We start from the raw sequence: 26,922 nt of genomic DNA, 5'->3' as shown, positions 1-26,922 counted from the left end.
GAGACTCGAACTCGGGACCTTTGCCTTTCGCGGGCAAGTGCTCTACCGAGTTCGAGTCTCGGTCCGGCGCACAGCTTTAATCTGCCAGGAAGTTTCACAGATATTTTTACTCTTTTCTGGATAATCATAGTGCAAAAGCTGTGGAATATATCATTCTAAGAACTTACGCTTTTTTTCCGAATTTAACCTGTCTCTCTTTATAGAAGGACGCTGAATCAAGTTTCCAGGCTAGCAGATGGGCCGTTGCGGTACACATATTGGAAAAACCAAACATCGTCGCTACGGCCCTGATGTCGGCTGATAGTGTATGTGGTGCTACATCACGAAACGTTGTGTGCATAGTGTCCAGGGACTGGAAGTCAGTAATGAATGAACTAGCTTCTTACATTGTTAAATAACTCCTTTACAACACAGTACTTAGGCTAAGTATAAGCCGAGGAAGGCAACACTGAAACAGGCTGACCTTGTATTCGAGAGAGTGGAGTTTCCAATCTTGATGCGGTCTTCCTGGTTTTTCCGTGGATTCCCTACATTATTTCACACAAATGACCGGATGGTTCCTACTATAAGGCCACAGCCGATTACCTGTCCCAGCCTTGTAAAATTAGGCATGTAAGCGTGAAAACGGCTGCGTACGTGAATTATATTATTTTTGATGTTCTTAAATTGTGGCACCATGACAGCTCTAAAATCCTTACAAAAGTGATCCACGAGTGAATAAAACAGGTACTGTACTACTACTACTACTAACACGATGTGTTATCACTTCCATCGGTGTCAGCGTTGCAATGTCTGGAACAGATCCCATTGCGATGGTACGAGTAATGAATAACAGCCAGAGTACAGTGACAGCGCAACACAGGACGTGCCGCGGAGCGTCACGAATACAGTGACAGAACGGAAAAAGAGCAGTTGAGCAAGCACCAGCAGAGAAACATGGCGCCATGAAACGAGGATCGTATGTCATCTTGCTGGTTTCTCTCAACGGCCAGCGCCGTTATGCAAACGAAAAATGAAAATACGAGTTTAGACAGAACGTGTACACGCTGTCTGTGAAGAGGGAGAAGTATTTTATTTCGGACGAGTTCCGGTCGCCAGACGCGGCACCGTGAATGGACGCCAGTGTGTGTCTAAGGCTGGCAGGAGCCCGCATCGGCGCGTGCTTTTTGTCGGCCTGCCTTTAAATCAACGAGACGGGCAGACGGACGGACGAGGAGGAGGTTTTTGTGGGCGGCAGAGGCCGGAGGGTCAGTCGGACGGGCGCTCACCTCATTAGGCCGCAATCTCTGGACTCTGGAGGGCCGGCGCTGAGCACACTCCCGCCTCGCGGCCACCACCGAGATCAACAGCGCTGCAGTGGGAGGGAATGCTGGGAAGCTGTCTCGAAATGTTGGTCGCTGGCGCAGTAACGCTCATTACGTATCTACAATGAACAGCCAAAGAAACTAGTACACCTGCCTAATATCGTGGAGGGTCCCAGTGAGCACGCAGAAGTGCTGCAACACGACGTGGCATGGACTCGATTAATGTCTGAAGTAGTGCTGACACCATGAACCCTGCAGGGCTGTCCATCAAAACATAAGAGTACGAGTAGGTGGATATCTCTTCTGAACAGCACGTTGCAAGGCCTCCCAGATATGCTCAATAATGTTCATATCTGCGGAGTTTGGTGCCAGCGGAAGAGTTTAAACTCAGAACAGCGCTTGTGGCGCCACTCTGTAGCAATTCTGGACTTGTGAGATGTTTTTGTCCTGCTAGGATTTCCCATTGCTTCCCACCCAGCGAGGTAGTGATTAGCACACTGGACTCGCATTCGGGAGGACGACGGTTCAAACACGCGTCCAGCCATCCTGATATGGGTTTTCCGTGATTTCCCTAAATCGCTTCAGGCAAATGCCGGGATGGTACCTTTGAAAGGGCACGACCGACTTCAAATGGTTCAAATGGCTCTGAGCATTATGGGACTTAACTTCTGAGGTCATCAGTCCCCTAGAACTTAGAACTACTTAAACCTAAGTAACCTAAGTACAGCACACACATCCATGCCCGAGGCAGGATTCGATCCTGCGACCGTAGCGGTCGCGCGGTGCCAGACTGTAGCGCCTAGTACCGCTCGGCCACCCCGGCCGGCACGGCCGACTTCCATCCACATCCTTCCCCTAATCCTATGGGACCGATGACCTGGCTGTTTGGTCCCCTCCCCTGAATCAACCAACCAGTCACTGCTTCCCTTTTATGTCATACGACTGCAGTTTGGTTCCTGTACAATTTGGAGACAACTTTTCGCTCCCTGCAATTTATCACTGCTACCTTTAGAATAAAAAAAGAAATTTTATAGTCGACACTGCTATCAGCTTTCTTGAAATCTAGAAATGCTATAAACTTGTGTTTCTTTAACCTATCTCCTAAGGTAAGCTGTACAATATCTACTCGCGTGCTTCTGCCTTTCTCCTAGAGCCTTTCACTGTTTAAATTGACTATCGGCGTATCTCCTGTTTGTCTTATTTGGCATGGGCCTCACACATTCAAACAGTACAGGGTATTTATAAAGTCCATGAAACATTTCAAACAAATCGTTACAGATAAACGGACAGAAACAACGTAACAAATGTTGCATTGCTTGAAGATAAACTCTCAACCTTTTTTTATATATATACAGTGTCTGTGAATGTTCGACGTGCCCACCGTTCGTCACACGGCACACATCTAATCGCTAGTCTGTTTCTGCTAACACCTGAGCGAGCATACCAGGTGTTACGGCAAGAACAGCTGCTGCGGTGCGGTGCCGTAACTCTCCGAGATCCTGTTGTAGACGTTGAACACAAGCCGTATATTCTCGATGTACCGCTATAAGAAAAAATCGCAAGGCGGCTGTGGTGGCTACTCGAGCAGCATCACGTTAGCGTAGCAGTTTCAAGTTGTGGGATGAGCGACAGTATGCCAGCGTGACGAGACAGGTTATACCACTGACAGTTCTCTAAGTCAAGAAGAAGGGTCCGTACACATAACACGTTAACGTTCTCCGAATCTTTGTCCTGTTCGACAGTTGCATGTTTATTCTCCGACCCTCTGTGCCTGTGTTCTATTGGGTGAACTTTTCTGAAAGCTGAGAAGTGGTTTCCTCACTGAAGATTAATTTGCTTGCAAAGTTGTCACTCTCAAGGTGGTCCTGCATATCAATGCTTAACCGCTTACGATGGATTTTTCCATGCTATTGGCTGAGGGATGTTCAGTGCTGCACTAGCTCGACTGGTAGACTGCGAGGAACTTCGTAGCATCACATCCCTCACACGGTGTAATGTCTGCTCTGGCTCTCCCGGTTCTCCGAAATGTTATGCACCGCACAAACAACCATCCTGGTCGAATTACTTGTGCCACTTCACTGTGGTGTTGCAAACAGATGGTGTCTCTTGTGAAACATACCACGGAAAACTCTTTGATCTATTGACTGGCAACTGGCTAATTCGAATACACAAGTTTCCTCTTCCTGGTTCGCCGCAATTTTCATGAAATAGTCGGTGGCGCCCCTGTAGGTGATTTTCAAAACTAATTCGCCGGCGCCACATTAAAACATACTCCTATAGTCCTTTATTTTATTATAACAAGTCTTTAGCTTCACAGATTAGACTTTTGCGTTTGTTCACTAATATGGTATTGTAGTTGTGAAAGAGGGAAATTGTACCACCGCTCGGGCGTTATTAAAATTTCGCGTGTTAATGTCCATGAGCCGTGCTGCGGTCCGCGTTGGCGCTGTTTGTGGGTTTCCGCCCTCTGTTGGAGGCCAGACGGTATCGTTTAGTTGGCATGGTTGTGGTTGTTTGTCTTCTTCTCGTGTTGACTGGCGCCACTCGGTTTCTCAAGTATTGTCTGTCCGCTAGTGGCAGCAGCGGCGGTTATCGATATCTAGTAACTGTTGCCCTATCTTTGGGGCGACTTTGTTGTCTTTCTGGGTCGTGTGGGTGGGCCAGTTCGGCTGGGGGGACAGGAGGAGCCAGGTCCGTACAGTGCGGTAGCACGCCGGGACCACTGGCAGCACGCATGGACTGCCGGGTGGAAGGACTGTGGTCACCAGGATGAACGACCTCGTCGAAAACCGGATCCAGCAAGCTTTAAGATGAGTGCATTTCAATCCAAGTAGAGAAACCTCCACCACTGTGACATCTCGCGGGTCTCCAGTGACTTGGGTTGGTGCTGCTGCTCCTAGTGTCGCCGAGGCGAAGAGCAGCGAGTGGAGTGCTTGGGGAAGGCGGATTTGATTAGTTTTCCTCGACTTCTTATTACTACTTACTGCGTTCAACTTGTTACAATTTGTTAAGTTCAACCAGCGGTAATTGTTCTTGCCTTGTGGCCGCTAACGCCCCAGTTACCTGCCCTGGGGGTTAGTGTATGTAATGGCAGTGTACATTTCCTCGTCTTGCCGCTGCTGTCTGGTAGGGCGTGTAGTTTTGGCAGCTTTCTTGATTGTAGGCCGGCTGGTGATTCTTCTTCTCTGCTGGAAGTGATTCCTTCCTCGTTCCGGGCACTCTAAAACACAGTATTCTGGGGACGTAGTGCAGACCGCCGGCTCCGGCTTTGGCGTATCGTTGCATTTGGTTTATCGGACGTCAGGTAGCTTCAGCAAGATTATCATTAGTCATTCGTTAGACTGCCACTAGTCTGAGTTACCATTTTGTGAAGTGAATGCAACTTTGAGCTGCCTATCTCATTGCTCGCGAATGTGTTTGTTGCCAGACCTTTTCAGAGGTCGATTCCTGGAGCACTGTCTGTGGCCCCCTGGTTCTTTTAAGGCGTGTGTTTTAAAAGGAGGTCTGATGGCCAGTATTTCAGTGTAACGCTCCTTTAGCCCACGCCTTCTGCAGGTCTAATGTGCCTCAGTACCCTTTAAGGAACTTATGTACTGCTCCTTGTGTTTTATTATTGTAATATTTATTACAATACCTTGTAATGCCTACATTAAAGATTATATATGTCTAGTTAATAGTTTTGGTCGCCTTCTGGAATAAATCTAGCAGTGTAGTGATCAGTGGATGTTGAAGGTTGTGTTACAAACTTTACCATCATCTTATTTCACCCGTTTGGTGATCAGTTGCTGGTTTATTTTAAATTAACCTTTGCTTTTGTTTTTGCTGTTTTACAGCAATTTCTAAATTTTTTGTATTATTGCCGTTCCTGGCGTGTAAGGCCTTCTGCCCAGATCACAGTGGCTTGCTTTTAAAACCTTATCTGCTGTATCTGTATTTAATGGTGAGTTGCTAAATTATAACTCACTGAAAGCACTATTATTTACACAGTTGTTTATTCCTTCATTAATAACGCGTGGTATTTTTATTTATTGTTGAGTCTGGAATTACTGGTTTAAAATAAATTGTGTGTAACTGTAAGAGGCAACCAATAGTAACTGATTACGGCCCGGTCCACAATCGTAACCGAATCTGGCCTTCCTTTGACTATCAGGTTTCAATTCACTTTCAGCATTTTTATAAATTGTATTTGTCAAAGAAGGAATTTCTATTATGACTACGGTATTATTAATATGTTGCATATTAATTGTCCAATTTCAGTCTTTTTATAAATGGGACCCAGTCGTTTTACGTATTTCTTAAGTACTGTAGTGTATGTACAGCGGCTCGCCAACCGTGACGTCCATTATAGCAACGATTTTGCTCCCCGTCACCTCTGACGCCACCTGTCACATGGCAGTCAGCACTGCAGCCGCTCAACCACTTTCCTGGCACGGTACGGCTCTTCTCGTTCATACTGTGAAATTGTCTTGGTGTGCTACTAGACTTCAGCTTTGTTTGGCCCGTTATTTTTATAGGTTCTCCTATGCCCCTCCGTTTTTAATAAGAACTACCGGTTTTAGCTCACTATTTGTTCACAACTTGTGATTGTTGAGAGTGGCTCCAAAGCAGTGATCTTTCGCCGATGACTTGTTAGAAATACACTTGTTGTAGCTGGGATTCACAGTCATAAATCTTTACACCAGTGACTGTCATATATTTTTATTGCACTATTGCAATTTCGGCCTTAGGCCATTATCAGGTGAATTATGGCTTTAAGCCATGTCAACGTAATGTAAGCTGACACATTTATACGTCGTTGTCAATGCTGTTAAATACATGAGGCCTCGCGCCTCAGTAGTGTGTTTACATTTTGCAGCGCGCAAAATGTAGCGGTTATAAGCTAAGTACTGACAAACTTATTTGTGTTCTGTAATACAGTTATTAAATTTAATAGATTTCAGCTGTGTTGCGTGCCGTTTGTGGCGAAATAACGACTTAATAAACTTTTGTAATCGTTCGCTCGCTGTGTTTTAGAGAGTTTTCAGTGTGTTGAAGTCGTTAGTAATTTTCGTACTTTAGTTTTCAACTGAAGTTTATTATTCTTTCTAGTGAAATATTTCAGTAAAATTTTCATATAGTGTTTTAACTTCGCTTAGTGTTACAGTGGTAGTTTTAATTTTTTGGTTGTAGCTAATAATTTTGTGAAGTTTTGCTGGTATTGGTATCGGCTGTGTTGTAGTAGTATTAATACAAGTAGTTGCTTTCTTGGTAGGCAGAGAATTTCGAGACCATTATTGTTAGTTCTTAAATAGTTCCACTGGTGTAACTGAACTTTGGTAACGTAGACGTATTGTTTTTTTTCAGTAGCTGTAAAATTTACCATGAGTGAAAAGTGTGGGCTCTGTCGTAGGTTTGTGAGTAGTGGATTACGGTGTGGGATTTGTTCAAAGTATTTTCATTGGGGGGAATGCAGTGGGGAAGCCAGTGGTCATTTTAGGGAGATCCTCTCCTGGGAATGTAGAATCTGTAGTAGAAACAAGTTAATAGAGGAGCAGGAGCGTAAGATCTGTGCCCTTCAGGTGCAGTTACAATGCGCAAAGGAGGAACTAGATAGGTTGAGGAGGGTGAAGGGTGGTGGGGAATGGGAACTGGCAGTTGGCAAGAAGGTAGCTAGGAAGAGGAGGAATTCAGACAGTTTTACTTTGCATACATGCAATAGATACGACCAACTGTCAGAGTTGAGTGGAGAGGAGCCTCGTGTAGCCGTAGATGTAGGTAACTTGCAGCAGTCCTCAGCAATTAGGAGGCCTAGGTTAGTTGCAAAGTCTAGCAGAAAGAAGGTTCTGCTGCTAGGTAGTTCTCACGATAGAGGTGTGGGCCAGCAGTTGCAGGAAGTGTTGGGGAGTGAGTACCAGGTCACCAGCATTGTGAAGCCTAGTGCAGTGTTGGCTCAGGTGACTGAAAGCGTAGGGTAGTTATGTAAGAATTTTACGAAAGAGGATCAGGTAGTGATAGTCGGTGGAGCAGGGAACAGTCTCGATAGGGACGGGGAATATGATGTCAGTGGTGACTTGGTTAAGATAGCTACTCAAACTGGTGGTACTAATGTGCATTTCGTGCAACTGTTTCAGCGTCATGATCGGGCTCACCTTAATGCGGCTGTTAGGCGCGTTAATGTGGGGCTGGGGAGGGCACTGATGGCGGAGGGCATGGATCACATCTCAGTGGTGCCAGTTGGGTCTATCAGTAGATGGGGTTTCACTAGGCATGGCCTGCACCTCAATAGGTATGGGAAGGGGAGGCTGGCTAAGCTTATAGGTGACCGTGTAGTGGGTGGTGGTGGTGGTAGTGGTATCACTCATGGAAAAATTTCTATAGTAGTTGGTGCTAGAGCTGCACCTTTTTTAGATTGAAGTCAGCTAATAGGTATACCTGCTTAAAAGAAGTCCCTCTAACTAAGGGCTCACCTCCAGAGGATGTAATGTTTCCAAGTAGAGAAGGAATTAGCATATTTCATCAAAATATAAGAGGTATTAGAGATAAAGTTAGTGAACTGCTAATAGATGTTAACTCTGAAATTATTGGTGTATCAGAGCTCCACTTAAATAATTGAGGCTTCCTTTACCAGGCTACAGATTAGCTGGCTGTTTCTCAAGGAGTTCCTTGCAGGGTGGGGGAGTGGCTCTGTACGTAAAAAACAGTATTTCATTTGAGTACATAGACGTATCACGACACTGCACTGAACGGATATTTGAAAGTTGTGCAGCATTAGTTGAATTTAGTGAAACTAAACTTCTAATTGCTGTTGTTTATAGGTCCCATAACTCTGACTTCAGAGCATTTTTGCTTAAGCTAGAGAGGGTTCTTGATTCACTTTGTAGGAAGTACCAGAAAGTAGTTACATGTGGTGACTTCAATATCAATTTTGTACATGATTGTGCAAGAAAAAGAATGTTGGTAGATCTCCTAAATTCACATGATCTGATGCAAACTGTGTTTTTTCCAACTAGGGTGCAGGGCAACAGAAGCACAGTCATAGCCGATATTTTTATTCATTCTTCATTACTAGATGGGCATTCTGTTAGTAAAAGGGTGAATGGCCTTTCAGACCATGATGCACAAATTTTAACACTAAAAGGTTTTTGTACTCAAACCAATGTCGTATTTAATTACAAACTACGTAGGAAAGTTAATCCAACAGCAATAGAGAGTTTTTCAAAACTTGCCAAGGAGCAAGAGTGGCAAGATGTTTATAGTGCCGATAATATAGATGATAAATACAATCCTTTCCATAACACATTTCTCATGCTCTTTGAGAGTTGCTTTCCATAACACATTTCTCATGCTCTTTGAGACTTGCTTTCCATTAGAACATTCTAAACGGAGTACTAGCAGTAATGGACAGCCTGGTTGGCTGACTAGTGGGTACTGATAAATCAGATATATGTACAGTATTTAACAACCATTTTCTGAGCATTGCTGGTGAATTAAAAAAAAATTAGTTTCTACAGGAAATCATATAAATTTCTTAGCAAATGCCTTTCCGATACTGACGTCTGAAATACTCCTCTGTGATAAAGACAAGAGGGAGATTGAGTCAATAATCAAATCACTGAAGACTAAGGACTCTCATGGTTATGATGGAGTGTCTAGTAGAATATTAAAGTACTGTGCTGAACATGTTAGCCCTATATTTAGCCATATTTGTAATTTTTCCTTTAGGAATGATCCGTTTCCTGAGCGATTAAAGTACTCAGTAGTAAAGCCGCTTTATAAAAAGGGAGAAAGGGATGATGTAGATAATTTTAGACCTATTTCTATGCCATCAGTGTTTGCAAAAGTTATCGAAAAGGCTGCGTATGTAAGGTTAATTGACCATTTTATATCACACGATTTGCTATCAAATGTACAGTTCGGCTTTAGAAGTCGTTTGACAACTGAAAATGCTATATTCTCTGTTCTCTGTGAGGTACTGGATGGGCTAAACAAAAAGTTTCGAACGCTTGGCGTATTTTTTGATTTAACAAAGGCATTTGACTGTGTTGATCACACAATATTGCTCCAGAAGTTGGACCATTACGGAATAAGGGGAGTAGCTCACAATTGGTTCACCTCTTACTTTAGCAACAGACAGCAGAAGGCCATTATTCACAATGTTGATAACGGCTGTGATGTGGGATCTGAGTGGGGTACTGTCAAGTGGGGGGTGCCCCAGGGATCAGTGTTGGGGCCGCTCCTGTTCCTTATTTATATAAATGATATGCCCTCTAGTATTATGGCTAACTCTAAAATATTTCTGTTTGCTGATGACACTGGCTTGGTAGTAAAGGATGTTGTGTGCAACATTGACTCGGTTTCAAGTAGAGCAGTACATGACCTCAGTTCATGGCTTGTAGAAAATAAACTAACGTCAAATCACAGTAAGACTCAGTTTTTACAGTTCCCAACACACAATTCAACAAAACCTGACGTTTTAATCTCACAGAACGGCCATATGATTAGTGAAACTGAACAGTTCAAATTCCTAGGTGTTCAGATAGATAGTAAGCTGTCGTGGAAAGCCCACGTTCAGGATCTTGTTCAAAGACTTAATACTGCCATTTTCACTATTCGAACGGTATCGAAAGTGAGTGATATTTCGACACGTAAATTAGTCTACTTTGCTTATTTTCATTCACTTATGTCGTATGGTATTATGTTTTGGGGTAATTCTTCCCATTCTAGATTGATATTTTTGGCTCAGAAACGAGCGGTTCGGGCAATAAGTGGTGTGAGTTCACGAACCTCTTGTCGACCTCTTCTCACGAGTCTGGGTATTTTGACATTGGCCTCTCAATATGTATATTCCTTATTGTCGTTTCTTGTTTCCAACAATAAGCAGCTTTCACTCGGTTAATACTCGGCAGAAATCAAACCTCCATTTGGATCGGACTTCCTTAACTCTTGTGCAAAAAGGTGTGCAGTATACTGCTGCATCCATTTTCAATAAGCTGCCACTCGAATTCAAAAAACTTAGCAATAACCCACGCGCTTTCAAATCGAAACTGAAGAGTTTCCTCATGGGTCACTCCTTCTATTTTGTCGAGGAGTTCCTTGAAAAATTAAAATGATTCTCATTGTATTGCTGATAGCGTTTGCTTAAACTTATGGACTGATTTTCTTTCAGGATCATGAACATTTATTTTTATCTGTTATTACTTTTTATTTTATAAGTTCATGTACTGACACGTTCCATGACCTTGGAGATTTGCTCCTCAATTTGGTCCTACGGAACATGACATTTAAATAAATAAACAAACATTCGTGTCGTTGTTACACAGTGCGAGCACACCTATACAGATAACATGATCTGTAAATGCACATGTTCGTTAACCCATCACTAGAAAAACACGCATTAGACCAAAGCTGCACACCAGTAGTCTGCAGCTATGGTCTAAAGCATGTGTTTCTAGTGATGGGTTAACGAACATGTGCATTTACAGGCCCGCATCTCGTGGTCGTGCGGTAGCGTTCTCGCTTCCCACGCCCGGGTTTCCGGGTCCGATTCCCGGCGGGGCCAGGGATTTTCTCTGCCTCGTGATGGCTGGGTGTTGTGTGCTGTCCTTAGGTTAGTTAGGTTTAAGTAGTTCTAAGTTCTAGGGGACTGATGACCATAGATGTTAAGTCCCATAGTACTCAGAGCCATTTTTTGCATTTACAGATCATGTTATCTAAACAACACGAATGTATTTAACAGGATTGACAATGACATGCAAATGTGTCAGCTTACATTACGTTTACAAGGTTTAAAGCCGAAATTGCAATAGTGCAACAAAGACATATAACAGTCACTGGCGTAAAGATGATGTCCTTGTTAGAAATAATCTTTGTGAGTACTCTTCACACACGGCTCTATAATGCTGCTTTTCAATAGCTCTTTATTGTTTACACCATTGTTAAGAATTCATTCTAAAAGAATATTTTCTTATTATTTGTACGTATCATAATGAGGATGAGTCTTCAACTCTTTTAATAAAAAGTATTCTACAGCAAGTGTGGGTCATTTCATTCGAAATGTGGAAATTTGGCTGCAGTTGTTCGCAGTTTAAAACAACATAATTAAAAATGCTTTAAATGTGTGTATTTGCCATTGTGTATCATTTGTTACGTTATATTTACACATTTACCTATACTCAATTTTTAAAAGAGTTTCGTGGACTTTTAATTGCCATGAATTCTAGGATATGCCAGAAGATTGCAAGAGTGGGATCGCGTATACCAGACCATGTGAAGAGGTGGTCGAGGTTGTCGTCGGCAGCCATTAGGAGCATCAGATGGGCCTTCTAGAACATAATGATTTGTCGTCGTAATCAGATGGGGCGGTGAACCTCTACAAAGCCACCAGGCAGTCGCCGCCCATCGAGCTTAAGCCTTATCCCGCCATCCCACACCTCAGCCTCCACTGGTGAATCACTACGATACTGCCTCCGCAGCTGCCCCCTGCCGCAAAGGCGGTCAAGAGGCAGCGAGGTTACGGGGGTCGATCTCCGCCCAGGCCGTCACGATTCCCAACAACGTCACTCGCATCCGCCCAGTGATGGTTAGGGTGCGCCAAAGCAACAGAGGTCGAGACCGCCCCGCAGCCCGCGGCAATCATGGACCAGTAGTGAGCGGTGCGCCTGCGTCATCCCGAAAGTGCGCCGCCCATGTTGCCGTCCCTACATGACGCCGATGTCACTGTCCTGAGTAGTAGTTCTGTCTCACTGAGTCTTCACACAGTTTATGTTCGAGCTGAGCGAGGCTATAATACCAAATGTTCAAATGTGTGTGAAATCTTATGGGACTTAGCTGCTAAGGTCATCAGTCCCTAAGCTTACACGCTACTTAACCTAAATTATCCTAACGACAAACACACACACCCATGCCCGAGGGAGGACTCGAACCTCCGCCGGGACCACCCGCACAGTACTAAAGCGCCTAAGACCGCTCGGCTAATCCCGCGCGGCCAGTACCCAGAACAACCACCTCTGGCCGTAATAACGGCCTTAATACACCTGGGCCTTGAGTCAAACAGAGCTTGGATGGCGTGTACAGGGACACCTGCCCGCGCAGCTTCAACACGATACCACAGTTCATCAAGAGTAGTGACTGGCGTATTGTGACGAGCCAGTTGCTCGGCCACCACTGACCAGACGTTTTCAGTTGGTGAGAGATCTGGAGAATGTGATGGCCAGGGCAGCAGTCGAACATTTTCTGTTTCCAGAAAGGCCCGTGCAGGACCTGGAATGTGCGGTCGTGCATTATCCTACTGCAATGTAGGGTTTCGCAGGGATCGAATGAAGGGGAGAGCCACGGGTCGTAACACATCTGAAATGTAACGCCCACTGTTCAAAGTGCCGTCAATGCGACCAAGAGGTGACCGAGATGTGTAACCAATGTCACCCCATACCATCACGCCAGGTGATACGCCAGTATGGCGATGACGAATACACGCTTCCAATGTGCGTTCACCGCGATGTCGCCAAACACGGATGCGACCATCATTATGCTGTAAACAGAACCTGGATTCATCCGAAAAAATGACGTTTTGCCATTCGTGCACCCAGGTTCGTCGTTCCGTACACAATCGCAGGAGTTCCTGTCTGTGATGCAGCGTCAAGGGTAACCGCAGCCATGGTCTCCGAGCTGATAGTCGATGCTGCTGCAAATGTCGTCGAACTGTTCGTGCAGATGGTTGTTGCCTTGCAAACCTCCCCATCTGTTGACTCAGGGATCGAGACGTGGCTGCACGATCCGTTACAGCCATGCGGATAAGATGCCTGTCATCTCGACTGCTAGTGATACGAGGCCGTTGGGATGCAGCACGGCGTTCCATATTACCCTCCTGAACCCACCGATTCCATATTCTGCTAACAGTCATTGGATCTCGACCAACGCGAGCAGCAATGTTGCGATACGATAAACCGCAATCGCGATAGGCTACAATCCGACCTTTACCAAAGTCGGAAACGTGATGGTACGCATTTCTCCTCCTTACACGAGTCACCACAACGACGTTTCACCAGGCAACGCCGGTCAACTGCTGTTTGTGTATGAGAAATCGGTTGGAAACTTTCCTCATGTCAGCACGCTGTAGGTGTCGCCACCGGCGCCAACCTTGTGTGAATGCTGTGAAAAGCTAATCATTTGCATATCACAGCATCTTCTTCCTGTCGGTTAAATTTCGGGTCTGTAGGACGTCATCGTCGTGGTGTAGCAATTTTAATGGCCAGTAGTGTATATGAAAAAACCTACGTTAGTTAAAAAATTATTCAACATGTAAACGTCACTACAGATATTCGGATTTAGGTTTTGGCGTGTTCGATATGCCTGCCAGCATTGGAGATGACGTGGCGCAGACGAACAGAGAAATTCTGCATGACCCGCTGAAGTGTCGGAACATCGATTCTGAACGGCTGTTTTCAGCTTAGCAATGGTTTAGCGGTTATTGCTCTACACCTTGTCTTTAATACAGCCCCATAAAAAGAAGTCGCATGTGTTCAGATTCGGAGGACATGGCGGTCAATTGACGCCCACACCAGTGGCCCGTATGCGGTTCAAAAATGGTTCAAATGGATCTGAGCACTATGGGACTTAACAGCTATGGTCATCAGTCCCCTAGAACTTAGAACTACTTAAACCTAACTAACCTAAGGACGTCACACATCACCCAGCCATCACGAGGCAGAGAAAATCCCTGACCCCGCCGGGAATCGAACCCGGGAACCCGGGCGTGGGAAGCGAGAACGCTACCGCACGACCACGAGATGCGGGCGTATGCGGTTCGCAAAGTGCTCCTCTAGGACATCAAACACTCTCTTGGTTCGATGGGGTCGAACTCTGTCTTGCATGAACCACATCTTGCCGAAATCAGGGTCACTTTGGATGATGGGGATGAAATCATGTTCCAAAACATTCACGTTCCGTTCGGTAGTCGCTGTGCCACCAAGGAATATCGCACCAGTTATTCCGCACTGGACATTGCACACCACACTGTCACCCGTAGAGGGTGAAGAGACTTCTCGATCGCGAGATGCGGATTCTCAGTCCCCCAAATGCGCCAATTTTGCTTACTGATGAACCCATCCAGATGAAAGTGGGCTCCGTCGCTAAAGCGAATCATACCAATTCCCACCACGTCCCGCGCCTAACCATGCAGTTTGAAGTCCTAATGCAAACCGTTCAGAAATCATGACGGTTTTATTTCATATAGTTCAATAATTGCCACCCTCCATGTTTTACGTTGAAACTTTTGTGCCCCTGAGAAGACAAACATAGTTTTAGCTATTGCTTTCCTTACGCCTGTCTAAGATTTCATGGTCGGATCTTTCTTGACCTGTATTGTTCCGGTAAAAATTTCGGTTTACTCGATGTAATTTCTGCCATGTATTATGACCACCTCTTCACAAAGGAACAAATGTTTCAACGTAAAACATACGTTGTTACACATATAAATTTCCAAATTTTAAAAAAATGAGGTTTCGAAAATGATAAGGGATTCCAGAAAATTACAAGTTGCTTTTTAATTTGCAAAGATAGACGAAGTCCTTTGAAAAATCGGAAACAGATTTTTTTATTATCCCTCGTGCCTAAAAACTGAAAGATAAGTTCAACAGGGACACTTCTAATCTTCATGTTGTGCTAGGCAACTTTTTACCGACACTACAGTTTACGTATCTAGAAGAGAGATCGAAAACCGAAATAAACAGGGAATAGGAAGTAATTAGAAACAGACACCAGAAGAAACTTTTTAATTTAGATGTAAACTAGAATGTTGAAAAGGAAGTGACATACAAAAAGGTGCATTAATTCCATGATAAGGTCGTAAATTTAACTACGATAGAATTGACAAGAGAAGAGCAAAATCTTTTAAATACACAGTTCCAGTGTAACCTGAATTCCACAAGTGACTAATACAACAAAAAATTACTGGCGCGAAGGGAAACTAGTGTGAGATGTCGCGAAATGAGTAAATACGAACAAACCAACACAGCAGTTAAAGTAAGAAACTCAATCGCAAGAGGACTGCACACAACTCGCGAGAACAGAAGGCAGCTGAAAAGTTATTAAGATAAACTAGAATCACAACTAAGGCAATTAAGGGCGCCACGGCGGTCGTAATACACAATAGAAATTACGCCGAGAAAACCGAGAAGTTTTTTACCGGACTGATAGATATTAAGAAAGATCCAACAGGAAACCTCAGATAGACGTAAGAAAAAAATAGATAACAGAATGTTTCTGTTCATTGAAGAACGAAAGTTTCAACGTAAAGTAATGATTCTGCGAATCCTCCAATTACGATCGCAAATGAAGGTGAATAAAGAAAAAAAAGTCTGTACATCCGATTGTGACTAGCATTTGTTGCCCTAATTATAAAATAAATAATTGAATTATAAAGATGCGTAAAGACTCCGCTGTTACCGGCCCCAAGCCCGGGGAAGGAGGAGGGGGCGGAGTAGCAACCTCGTTGAGAAACCGGGGTCCATCCGGCTCGTACTACCCCGTGAGGGCCCCTGCCTAGGGTTACAGCTGAAACCCGGCCAACAGTCTCGAAGGCGGAAGAGGAAGTTTGGTTTAATTCCCAATGGTGGAGAGAAACGAAGAGCCTAGTGGAGTGAACTACGAACAAACAATCAAATTTCGGACTAACAATCCGATCTTATCTTGGAACTGAATTCCTTACTTTGAATGTAATACAAGTAATACAATTGCAACTGAAGTACGGAAAGCCCGAAAATGAATGCACTACTCCAGGTGGTAACTCGAGACAGAAATCCACTATTGCATCAAGCAATGTCTGCGGGACCAAGGGTTATAGGGAGTCCCAACAACTGCAATCAGAAGGTTGAATCGGAGCAACCTTGGAATCCTTCTGAAATAAAATTCAAAAAGAAATTCTTTCTAGGCATTTTAAACGTAAATTCTATCAAGACTGGTAAACAAAAAGAACTAGAAATACTTTTAGAGAAAAACAAAACTGAAATTTTAGCAGCTCAAGAAACAAAGTTCCTCGATGAAAATGTTGTTGATACCTTTAACTACAGAATCTTCGAAGGCAAATTACCAGTCAAAATTATGAATCAGATGCTATTATTAGGTATGTCTTGCCATGTTCATAAAAGTATAATAGGAAATGTTACAAAATGTAAATTCACCTCAGAGAGGGTATTTTTCTTCTCAGTTAAATGCAAAAACAAGATATACACACTTGTTAATGGCCATGCACCAATAAATGAAGACAATAGGAAAAATCCACAAAAAACAGAGCTTGAAGTAACCATGTAAGGAAAAATGGCACTGCCTAAAATCGGTGTTGTGGCAACTGTGGTGCACGATGGGCCATAGATGAGAGGGGTGAACTGCTATAGAGGTGTGTACAGGCGGATAGACCTGCAACTGTTGAGGGATTGATCACCCATATGAACCAAAGGGCTACCAGCAGTGTCTCATCAACGACCATCCAGTGAACGTTGCTGCATAAGGCTGACTGCTGTTGCTCAGTGACAAAGACTGGCATTTTCATGTCAGTACCACATGTGGAAGTCCACTGAGATGAATCACGTTTTGTGAGATAGATGTCCTTTGGATCATTGGAAGCATCAAGGTCGGAGGAGGGAGAGTTATGGTCTCGGGAATGTTTTCATGGCATTCCTTGGGAGATCTCGTCATTCTGAAAGGCATAATGGTTCAACACAACTCTGCATCTATCGTTGGAGGCCATGTACACCACTACGCGCAGTTTGGTTTTCCTTGGTACATCTATCAGCAGGACAATGTTGTGCTGGCATAAGTTATCACCAGCACACTGGTCGGCGAAGATCGGTTAGTACACGCTGGATCAAGCGCGCCTATCACGAGAGAGGCCAGAGACACACCCACAAGAAACACGCTGCCTACGAGCTCTCCACAGCATGTATTTAGCCCGCTGCCACTGAGCGGAGGGCCTCACTCAATTATCCAGTTGGCATTGGAGCGGGTTTAGTTCATCACAGGCTACAACAGTACATAACGACCAGATTAATGGCTATAGTGGGACTAGTTTACCTCACCCAGAATTGTATTTTACTAGCAGCGAGAAACTAAAGTTTGCAGTAGTAAGATTACTGATATGGACATAACATCAGTCTGCAAGAGGACTATTTCTGATGAGCTTGCGCCACAAAACATGGACTCTATTCAAGTTAAGTAAATGTTCCACTTCATGTAAATAAAGAACCGTACCAATCCACATGTGCATTTATATTGTGGAAGGAGGATGCCGGCCACCCATAACAACATCCTCTCCCATGCTTCCTTGTGGTACAAGACTCTACAAGCAAAATGTGTGACGCAGCTTTCAGTGTACGAGCATGGTTCCAAGAGCACCAGGATGGGTTTACCTCACTGCCCTAGACACCAGAGTCTTCAGATTTAAACCCAACCGAGAATCTGCCGCATCACCTCGATCGGGTTCTTCGCACCATGGATCCTTAAACTACAAATGTAGTGCAGCTGGCCACGGCAGCAGATTCGGCATGGCTCCACATCCCGTTCGGTACCTTCCAGAGCCTCACTGCACATCTCGCAGCGGCCTACGCTGCAAAAGATGGTTACTCAGGCTTTTGACAGGTGGTCACGTTAATGTGATTGCACAGTGTAGAAGGAATGCGCTATTCCCATCTCTGCATTGCCACAGATAGCACGTAGGTTTCTCCAGTTGTGATGAAGTAGCAGCACATGTGAAGGCCTAGTTGTCTCTTACCACATTAGAAAACAGTACTGAAGTCCTAATAGTTTCGTCAAGCTGATGTCTTCAATTTGGTAATGGAAAGAAATAAGGGAAGAGGACAGTTGAAGTGGATGTATAAGTTACAGTGGCTATGCAGAGATGAAGAGGCTTGCACAGGATAGACTAGCACGAAGGGCTGCAGCAAACCAGCCTACGGACTGAAGACTATCAACACAACAAAAGTGTCCAAATGTGTGTGAATTCCTGAGGTCATCAGTCCCTAGACTTGCACACAAACTAACTTATGATAAGAACAGTGGTAATGATGTTCAGTCCCAATGGGGCACTGTTAAATGGAGCGTTCCCCAAGGATCGGTGCTGGAGCCACTGCTGTTTCTTATTTACATAAATGATATGCCTTCTAGTATTACAGGTGATTCAAAAATATTTCTGTTTGCTGATGACACCAGCTTGGTAGTGAAGGATTTTGTGTGTAATACTGAAACATTATCAAATAATGTAGTTCATGAAATAAGTTCGTGGCTTGTGGAAAATAATTTGATGCTAAATCACAGTAAGACTCAGTTTTTACAGTTTCTAACTCACAATTCAACAAGAACTGATATTTTAATCAGACAGAATGGGCATGTTATAAGCGAGACGGAACAGTTCAAGTTCCTAGGCGTACAGATAGATAGTAAGCTGTTGTGGAAAGCCCATGTTCAGGATCTTGTTCAGAAACTAAATGCCGCTTTATTTACCATTAGAACAGTATCTGAAATAAGTGACATTTCAACACGAAAAGTAGTCTACTTTGCATATTTTCATACGCTTATGTCATATGGTATTATTTTTTGGGGTAATTCTTCTGATTCAAAAAGGGTATTTTTGGCTCAAAAACGGGCTGTTCGAGCTATGTGTGGTGTAAGTTCGAAAACCTTTTGTCGACCTCTATTCAATAGTCTGGGAATTTTGACATTGCCCTCACAGTATATATTTTCTTTAATGTCGTTTGTTGTTAGCAATATTAGCTTATTCCCAAGAGTTAGCAGCTTTCACTCAGTTAATACTAGGCAGAAATCAAATCTGCATGTGGAATGCACTTCCTTGACTCTTGTGCAGAAAGGAGTGCAGTATTCTGCTGCATCCATTTTCAATAAGCTACCACAAGAACTCAAAAAACTCTAGCAGTAGCCCAAACGCTTTTAAGTCTAAACTGAAGAGTTTCCTCATGGCTCACTCCTTCTATTTTGTCGAGGAGCTCCTGGAAGAGCTAAAAAATTAAGCAAATTCCAGTGTTACATTCTTGATTTTCTTTATTTAAACTAACGACGTGTCAGCTGAATATGTTTCTTATATTTCATTTTATCTGTTTCTACAATCTACAACTGAATATATTTCTTATATTTCATTTTATCTGTTTCTACAATCGTTTTATAATTTCATGTATTGACTCGTTCTATGACCATGGAGACTTCTCCTTAACGTGGTCCCACGGAACAATAAATAAATAAATAAATAAACACACACATCCATGCCCGACAGAGGACTCAAACCTCTTGTGGGAGTGGACCATGACAAAGCGAAGAGAAATCTACAACAGACAATGGCAACGAAGCAGAGGTGACAAAAAACGGTGAGCACAAGGAACGACTGAAGGGGACAAAGAAGACCACCCACCTCCGTCCCCTCCCCTACCATGCTATCCCCTCCTCTACCCTACCCTACCCTACCCTACCCTACCCTACCCTACCCTACCCCATTCCTCAAAAGAAATTAATCGTCGTCGGGGCATAAACTTGCAGTAGCCACTTCATGTGGTCACATATGTGGTATTTGGGTGTGGTGGGCAGTCGTACCTCTCGTGCTCGAGCAGCTTCCTGGTGAGGGACTCCTTCTTCTTGTCGCGGCGCAGCGTCATGTTCTTCTCGAGGTCCTCGCGCTCCTGCTGGTGGCGCAGCGTCAGCACCTTCTGCTCGTCGGGCCGTTTCTTCTTCGTCTGCAGCTCGCGCTCGAACCTGCTCGTCAGCCGCTCCAGCTCCTTCTCCCACTCGTCCTGCGAAAGAAAAGCCAGCCATCTACTTATTGCTTCACTGTCCTCTTTGCAGCTACCGTCATTCAACAGTTATGGCTGCAAAACGTGGAGTAATGTACGACACTGAAGAGGTATCAGACAGAGAGTCCTTTACTTTGCCATTCGATACACTTCACTAGTGAAGTACTCGATACCAGACTGCGAAAATGGGTACGTTTTACAACCACAGTCAACATTTTTGTCGTAAGTTATTTAGTATTGTAAGCGTGTAGAAATGTGTCACTGAAATCAAAAATATGATTATTTCGATGACGATGTTTGGTTTGTGGGGCGCTCAACTGCGCGGTTATCAGCGTCCGTACAAATTTCCTACCTTTACTCAGTCCAAACTCGCCACTTTCCTGAATAACGATGAAATGATGAGGACAACACAAACACGCAAGCGAAAAGCCCTGACCCCACCGGGAATCGAACCCGGGATCCCGTGCTCGGGAAGCGGGAACGCGACCGCGAGACCACGAGCTGCGGACTGATTATTTCCATCTTACAGCACAGCTAATGTCGCTTAAAATTAATGTTTTATAGTATGTTCCACAATGCAATAAGAAAACAGTCAAACTAAAATGTAAAATTGCTACACGTGATCTTGCGAAAATGTTAACAGTCTAAATAATTTTGTAATTAGTACGAAACTTATTGCTGTTTGAATTTGCTTAAAAAACGTATTTCCTAAAGTTTGTATAAAATATTATTTTTTCAGTATTTTTGTTATGTAAAATACCCTTCATCCTTTCGCAAACATAATGTTTTACTCAAAGTTTTTTAACATGATAACTTTTAACTGAGGGTCTAATGAACTATGAATTTAAACAGTGTTACGAAATATCTTCATTCTTATAAGTATATAAATACTGTGGCGGCACTGCCCATCACAGTTCATCTTTGTTTAGGTCTTCGCAGTTTTTGTTATGTCTGTCTGAGGCCAGTCAGTAACGAACAAACATTGTACAATTAAATAGAAATCGCGGAAACGCTGTAACATATATGTCTGAGGAGATGGAGCGCGGAATCGCGATTGGAGGGGTCTTGGTGCTCGGTTCCTATTTGCGCTAGGAATGTGGAGTAGAAAGTTTTTTGTTTAACCCCGACCAGAGACCATTTGTATAGCCATTCGAACATCTGTCTTACTGTAGCTATGTCACAGTATATTATGCAAGTTTTGAACGACGAACCGAAAAACTGCCGCTGTGACAGAATGTGCGAATCGATTAATTCCTTTCGCAAAAGATATTAATTGGGGTTAAATCAGTGCTCAGCTAATGGGAGCATTTGTATGTGCACAGTTCGCATTTTACCTGCAAAAACTGTCACCGTCGTTCTGATTCCACGTGCAAAAACAGTCACCCTTAAAGAAATCCAGACCACAACGAGACTCGTGATTCAAATTTTGTCCACAGCTGTATCGGATCTTGGTCTAAGATAAGTTTTAACTGTCTGAAAAACTCTTGTTTCGTTTGGATTTTACATCCAAAAAACACGTTTCGTAGTCGGTTCTTGGAGCGCGACATTTCCATAATTTAAACATATAAGAACTTTGCACAAAGGTAAATAAATGGATGAAGTCAAAACAAAATTTTTTAATCCTATAATCTTAATCCGTTTTCGAGACACAAAGTTTTGAAGTCGAGCTAAATGTAGGTTGCCTGAAGTGAATGCGCGGAAAATGCAGTTCCTCAGATGCCTCCCGACGTCGTTTTCGAGCAGTATGGTGCTCGCCCCCCCCCCCCCCCCCCCACCCTGTCATGGAGATGTTACAGCATTTCTCCATGAGACATTTCCTGAATGTTGGATCGGAAGGGAGGATCCCATTGCCTGGCCCCTCCGTCTCCCAATCTGACTCTGCTGGATTTCAGTGCATGGGGGTTTATCAAGAACATTGTTTAGAAAACAAAGGTTCGAGATCTGGTAGATTTGAGACAATTGATCTACGACGCAGTAGAGGCCATAGCACTTGTCACCGTTATGAACATGTGGCGAGAACTGGACTACCGTTTCGATATCTGACAAGCTACAAATGGTGCCCACATTTACTTGTACAAACATGCATAAAAACGTTTGGGGTCTTGTGTACAACGATGGACAAATAAAGTTATAAACCTTAATAGGTACTGACATATAAAGAAATGTGTTAGTATAGCTCTAGCCCGTATACCCCATACGTTGTATAGGGAAAACCATTGATTTCCCTGTCTATTTTTATTGGGATTATTTGTTTCTTTCACTATCCTCCGCTTGACCCTTTCGTTTTGTAGGGCACTGTTTACTGTGTGTTAGCTTCCCGAAATGCGTATTGGATAAGTGCAACAGCACAGTCCGAGCGAAACATCAGCCGTATTCAACTGGACAAAGACGTATACAGTAGGAATCTTAACGTTGGCTCAGCGGCAAAATAATCATTGGTCAAATTTCGACGAAGAATTTTATGAGATTGCCCTACAGTCCAAGTGAGATTTCGGAACTGATAGTTCGTACCCAGATCTTCCCAAACGAAATTTCATTTGTTCCAACACCAGCAAGGTAAAATACAACAATCAATAATAGACTTCAGCAGAAGTCTACCCAGCGCTCTTCGAACAGTGAAAAAAATAAACAAAAAATCATAGTGCTGATAAAACTTTTGCTAGTTCTATGTCCAGAGATTTTACTTCACAGCCAGAATATGCCTATGGGGACAACAATCGCGCTGCTTCATCTACTCTGTTCACATGTCACTCACGTCCCACATGCTGCGAGGAAGCCCTGGGATATCAGGGTCGCTAGTTCGGTTGCGTTCGTGTTCCTGGCAGTGGAACATGCGTCGTGCGTCCGCCTGTGCTTGAAAATTATCGCTGTTTGCTCGACACGACACGACACGTTACAGACAACGGGCGGTCCTCGTTTGCTATGTATACAGATAGGTTCTCCCCTTCCACAGCGACACACACACACACACACACACACACACACACACACACACACACACACACACACACACACACACACGAGCGGGCGCGAGTGTGTCAGTTCTTCAGAACGAATGGATATTACTACAGGAGTAAACATTATGACCCACTGTGTCCTGCGATTGAGAAATGCGCGTAATGTCGCTTCATAGAAGCTGACTTCAAAAATTAATATGAAAACTACGGCTGACTCGAGAAAAGCGCAAAGTGACGGAAACTTGTTTTCGTAAGCTGCAGATTGTTTAGAATTGGCAACCGGCGTTAAGTCATGCAAGTGAAGCGTGTGTGTGAAATCTTATGGGACTTCACTGCTAAGGTCATCAGTCCCTAAGCTTACACACTACTTAACCTAAATTATCCTAAGGACAAACACACACACCCATGCCCGAGGGAGGACTCGAACCTCCGCCGGGGTCAGCCGCACAGTCCACGACTGCAACGCCTGAGACCGCTCGGCTAAGCCTGCGCGGCGGAAGTGAAGCGATATGCCAGTATCCGTCGGTTGTATGGAATCAGCTCAGTGAGGTGGTTCCACATGAGGTGTGACAGAATGGCACAAAGCAGCTTGTGTGTTTGGACGTGCCCTTGACTGCACCGTGACTGAAGTTGCACAATTTGTTCGTGTGCCAGCGCGGACTGTGCAACGTGTATACAGGGAACAGTGTACCAGTCGCAGCAGTGGAACACGACCTAAGAACAGTGATGACAAAAAGGTATTGAGTCAGTGACAATTGGTCCCAACCTGACAAGAATTGCTGCTGTCGTTGCATGCAGGTCTATCTCAACATTGAGGAAGTAACTGTATGCAGAGGATATCTGGAGTCGGTAAGCTTGGTAAAGATCACTGTTCACAACATTTTCCTTTGGTTTGGGAGTCGTCAGGCGTCGAGGGCACCAACCATCCAATGAAGCGTTTAACCCGCAGCGGGTGGAGCGTATATTTTAGGTCGGTGGTGGTTCTGTCATTTTCTAAGGGCGATATCCGTGCTATTACTTGGGCCCACTCATTCGTGTTACTGTGAACATGAATCAGGATCCAGAATAAATTTTCTCTGTGCAGCGGAGTGTGCGCTGACTCCGAACTTCCTGGCAAATTAAAACTGTGTGCTGAACCAAGTCCGAGGTTCGAGTCCCGGCCCGGCAGCACAGCCATAATCTGCCATGAGGCAGGATCTTTATTTCAACATTATCGGTGATCAAGGGGTGCCCTCTCTTCCACATCTTCAGAAAGAGTAAGCTACGGACATTCGCGTCTTCTAAGATAGTATCCGCCGCGTTCACAGGGCTCCACGTACAGGGGCAGAGAAAAATATGGAAACACCAAAAACCCAACATGTTACCAAGCGTAATACATTGCTCTAAAACCGTTGGCATTCAAAACAGCTTCCAATCGTCCCGGAATGGATATATGGATTTATCGTGACCACCCTAAATAACTGTTTGTCCAGATGAAAATTACAAAATGTTTCAAGAAATGTTCTTTAGCCGTCAGGGGGACATCTACCAGCATGATTGCCTTCGTTGTAGCTTTGTTTTTTACAAAGATATCAACAGCGGTATTACTTTTTTCAATGGGACCCTGTATTTTTTATTCGGTAATTCATTTCCTCTCCTAAACACCTATTCAAAAATCTGGACAAACAGTTATCTAGGGTGGTCACGATAAATGGGACACCCTGTGTACAGGTCCCATGCGGTTTTCAAGGGAATCTTTTACCGTGCTTCCGGAAAAATATTGGCAATTTGTGACAATGATGATTGAGTTGTATAGCAATCAACCGCTCTTGTCTCTAAAGGAGACGCCCGCATCTCGTGGTCGTGCGGTAGCGTTCTCGCTTCCCACGCCCGGGTTCCCGGGTTCGATTCCCGGCGGGGTCAGGGATTTTCTCTGCCTCGTGATGGCTGGGTGTTGTGTGCTGTCCTTAGGTTAGTTAGGTTTAAGTAGTTCTAAGTTCTAGGGGACTGATGACCATAGCTGTTAAGTCCTATAGTGCTCAGAGCCATTTGAACCATTTTCTAAAGGAGACGACAGAGGTCCGATAATACTGAGATCTCGTGAGTGTGGTGGCCAGGGGAGACGCGCCAATTCATCCTCACGTTCAGAAACAGTCCTGGACGATGCGAGGTGTGTGAAGAGGGACCCTGCCGTCTTGCAACACACCGCCACTGGCGAACAAATATTGTACCACTGAATGGACCTAATCAGCCAAAATCATCACTCCATCCTCAGCAGGAATGTGACCTTACAGAGTAAACATGTGGACCATTGAATACCACAATATGGCAGCCAAAATCGTCAAGGAAGCCCCGCCATGTTTCACTCTTGGGACGTAAACTTCGCCGGAAGTCGGAGACAATGTGCAACAGCACTCTTCCGTCCAAATGGCAATCTTCCATTTCTCCATAGTCCAGGTTTTATGGCTTTAGCACCACGTTGTCTTGTTATGGGCATTTGCGTCACTGCTGAGTGGTTTTGGAACTACTTCACGCCCTGCAGTTCCCAGCTTATGGAGCTCCCTTCGCGTTGTTTTGGTGCTGACGGGTTCGCAAGTCCGACAAAAGTCTGCAGTGGCTTTTGCAGCTGCCGTCCTATTTTTTGACACAACGCTCTTCAATGGCCGTCTCTCACGATCACTCAACACGCACTGTCGTCCGCGTTGCGACTTAGCGGATGACGTTTCTCCGCTTTCGCTGTATGCGGTATAAATCTTCGAAACGGTCCTCTCACTAAATATTTCGGCTGCATTGGTGGCGGAAGCACCCACCATATGAATAGCAACAATTTGCCCACGTTCGACTTCATTTAGCTCCGACATAATGCACTCACAACTACACGGAACACTTCTGATCACGACTGACGCTTGTAACGTACTGAGGCCTTGGTACAGGTGCCGTTCGTCAAAAACCACAGCGCCACCTGCAGGCTTGGGCAGCACCTGCATTTACGTTCAACCACGCGTTTCTCGCCATCTTTCTGTGTTTTTGTGCAACCTCTGTATGTGTTTCCAGTCTGAGAACACACACGCACCCTATCGCACATCGGCTGGCCCACTAAATCGCTCGATCTTAATCCTCTAGAAAATATGTGAAACGTTGCAATCAACGTGCGCGCAATTTGGTAGCTCCATTGGATCTGATCGTAAAGGAGTGGCTTCAGCTGCCTATACCTGAAGAAAGTTGTGGGCTTTGGGCTTTCTTCTTCGGTAAATGCCGGCCGCGGTGGTCTAGCGGTTCTAGGCGCTCAGTCCGGAACCGCGCGACTGCTACGGTCGCAGGTTCGAATCCTGCCTCGGGCATGGATGTGTGTGATGGCCTTAGGTTAGTTAGGTTTAAGTAGTTCTAAGTTCTAGGGGACTGATGACCACAGATGTTAAGTCCCATCGTGCTCAGAGCCATTTGAACCATTTTCTTCGGTAAATTTTCTCCATTTTCAGAAGTAGAGGGGATGTAACACGGTACTACCTTCAGCCCACCTACGGGGGGACGAATTTTTTGTCCAGTGTGTTTAGTTACTTTTAGGATACTTTGCCAGTTGAGTATAGTGATATTCCACTCTTTGCCTATGGCGCAGACGACAGAAGCTAAGAACCATTGTCTACTTTCGCTAACTGTTGCGCCTTTGTACTCCTATTAGATTTAAATAAACGATTCAAAAGTTACATTTAAACTAGCTGCGACGCCCGCCGCCTCACTGCGGTTTCGTTTCACTATGCTTCAAAAAGTATATTTGTGTGAGCCCAGTACTGCTGTACAGCTAACAATGTGTCTGTCGCATATTATTAGGATACGTGTTAAATACTGTAAGTGCTATGGAAGCCATGTGTAGCTATGACGTTAATGCCCACTAACATCGGATGAAATAATGTTTTTGAA

At 44.3% G+C, this 26,922-nt stretch overlaps 1 protein-coding gene across 1 annotated transcript in view; it reads right to left on the bottom strand.

The window, feature by feature from the left end:
• Positions 1-26,922, bottom strand: part of LOC124615839 (hillarin) — a 528,083-nt gene that overhangs the window by 59,249 nt on the left and 441,912 nt on the right. Inside the window, exon 3 of the mRNA XM_047143992.1 lies at positions 19,872-20,068. Within this exon, the coding sequence (XP_046999948.1) occupies positions 19,872-20,068 (197 nt within the window). The remainder of the gene's footprint in view (positions 1-19,871; positions 20,069-26,922) is intronic.

The sequence above is a fragment of the Schistocerca americana genome, chromosome 5, assembly GCF_021461395.2.
Source record: "Schistocerca americana isolate TAMUIC-IGC-003095 chromosome 5, iqSchAmer2.1, whole genome shotgun sequence".
Taxonomy (NCBI): Eukaryota; Metazoa; Arthropoda; class Insecta; order Orthoptera; family Acrididae; genus Schistocerca; species Schistocerca americana.
Note: the sequence above shows the minus strand (reverse complement) of the source record. Positions and strands in the feature narration are given on the sequence as shown.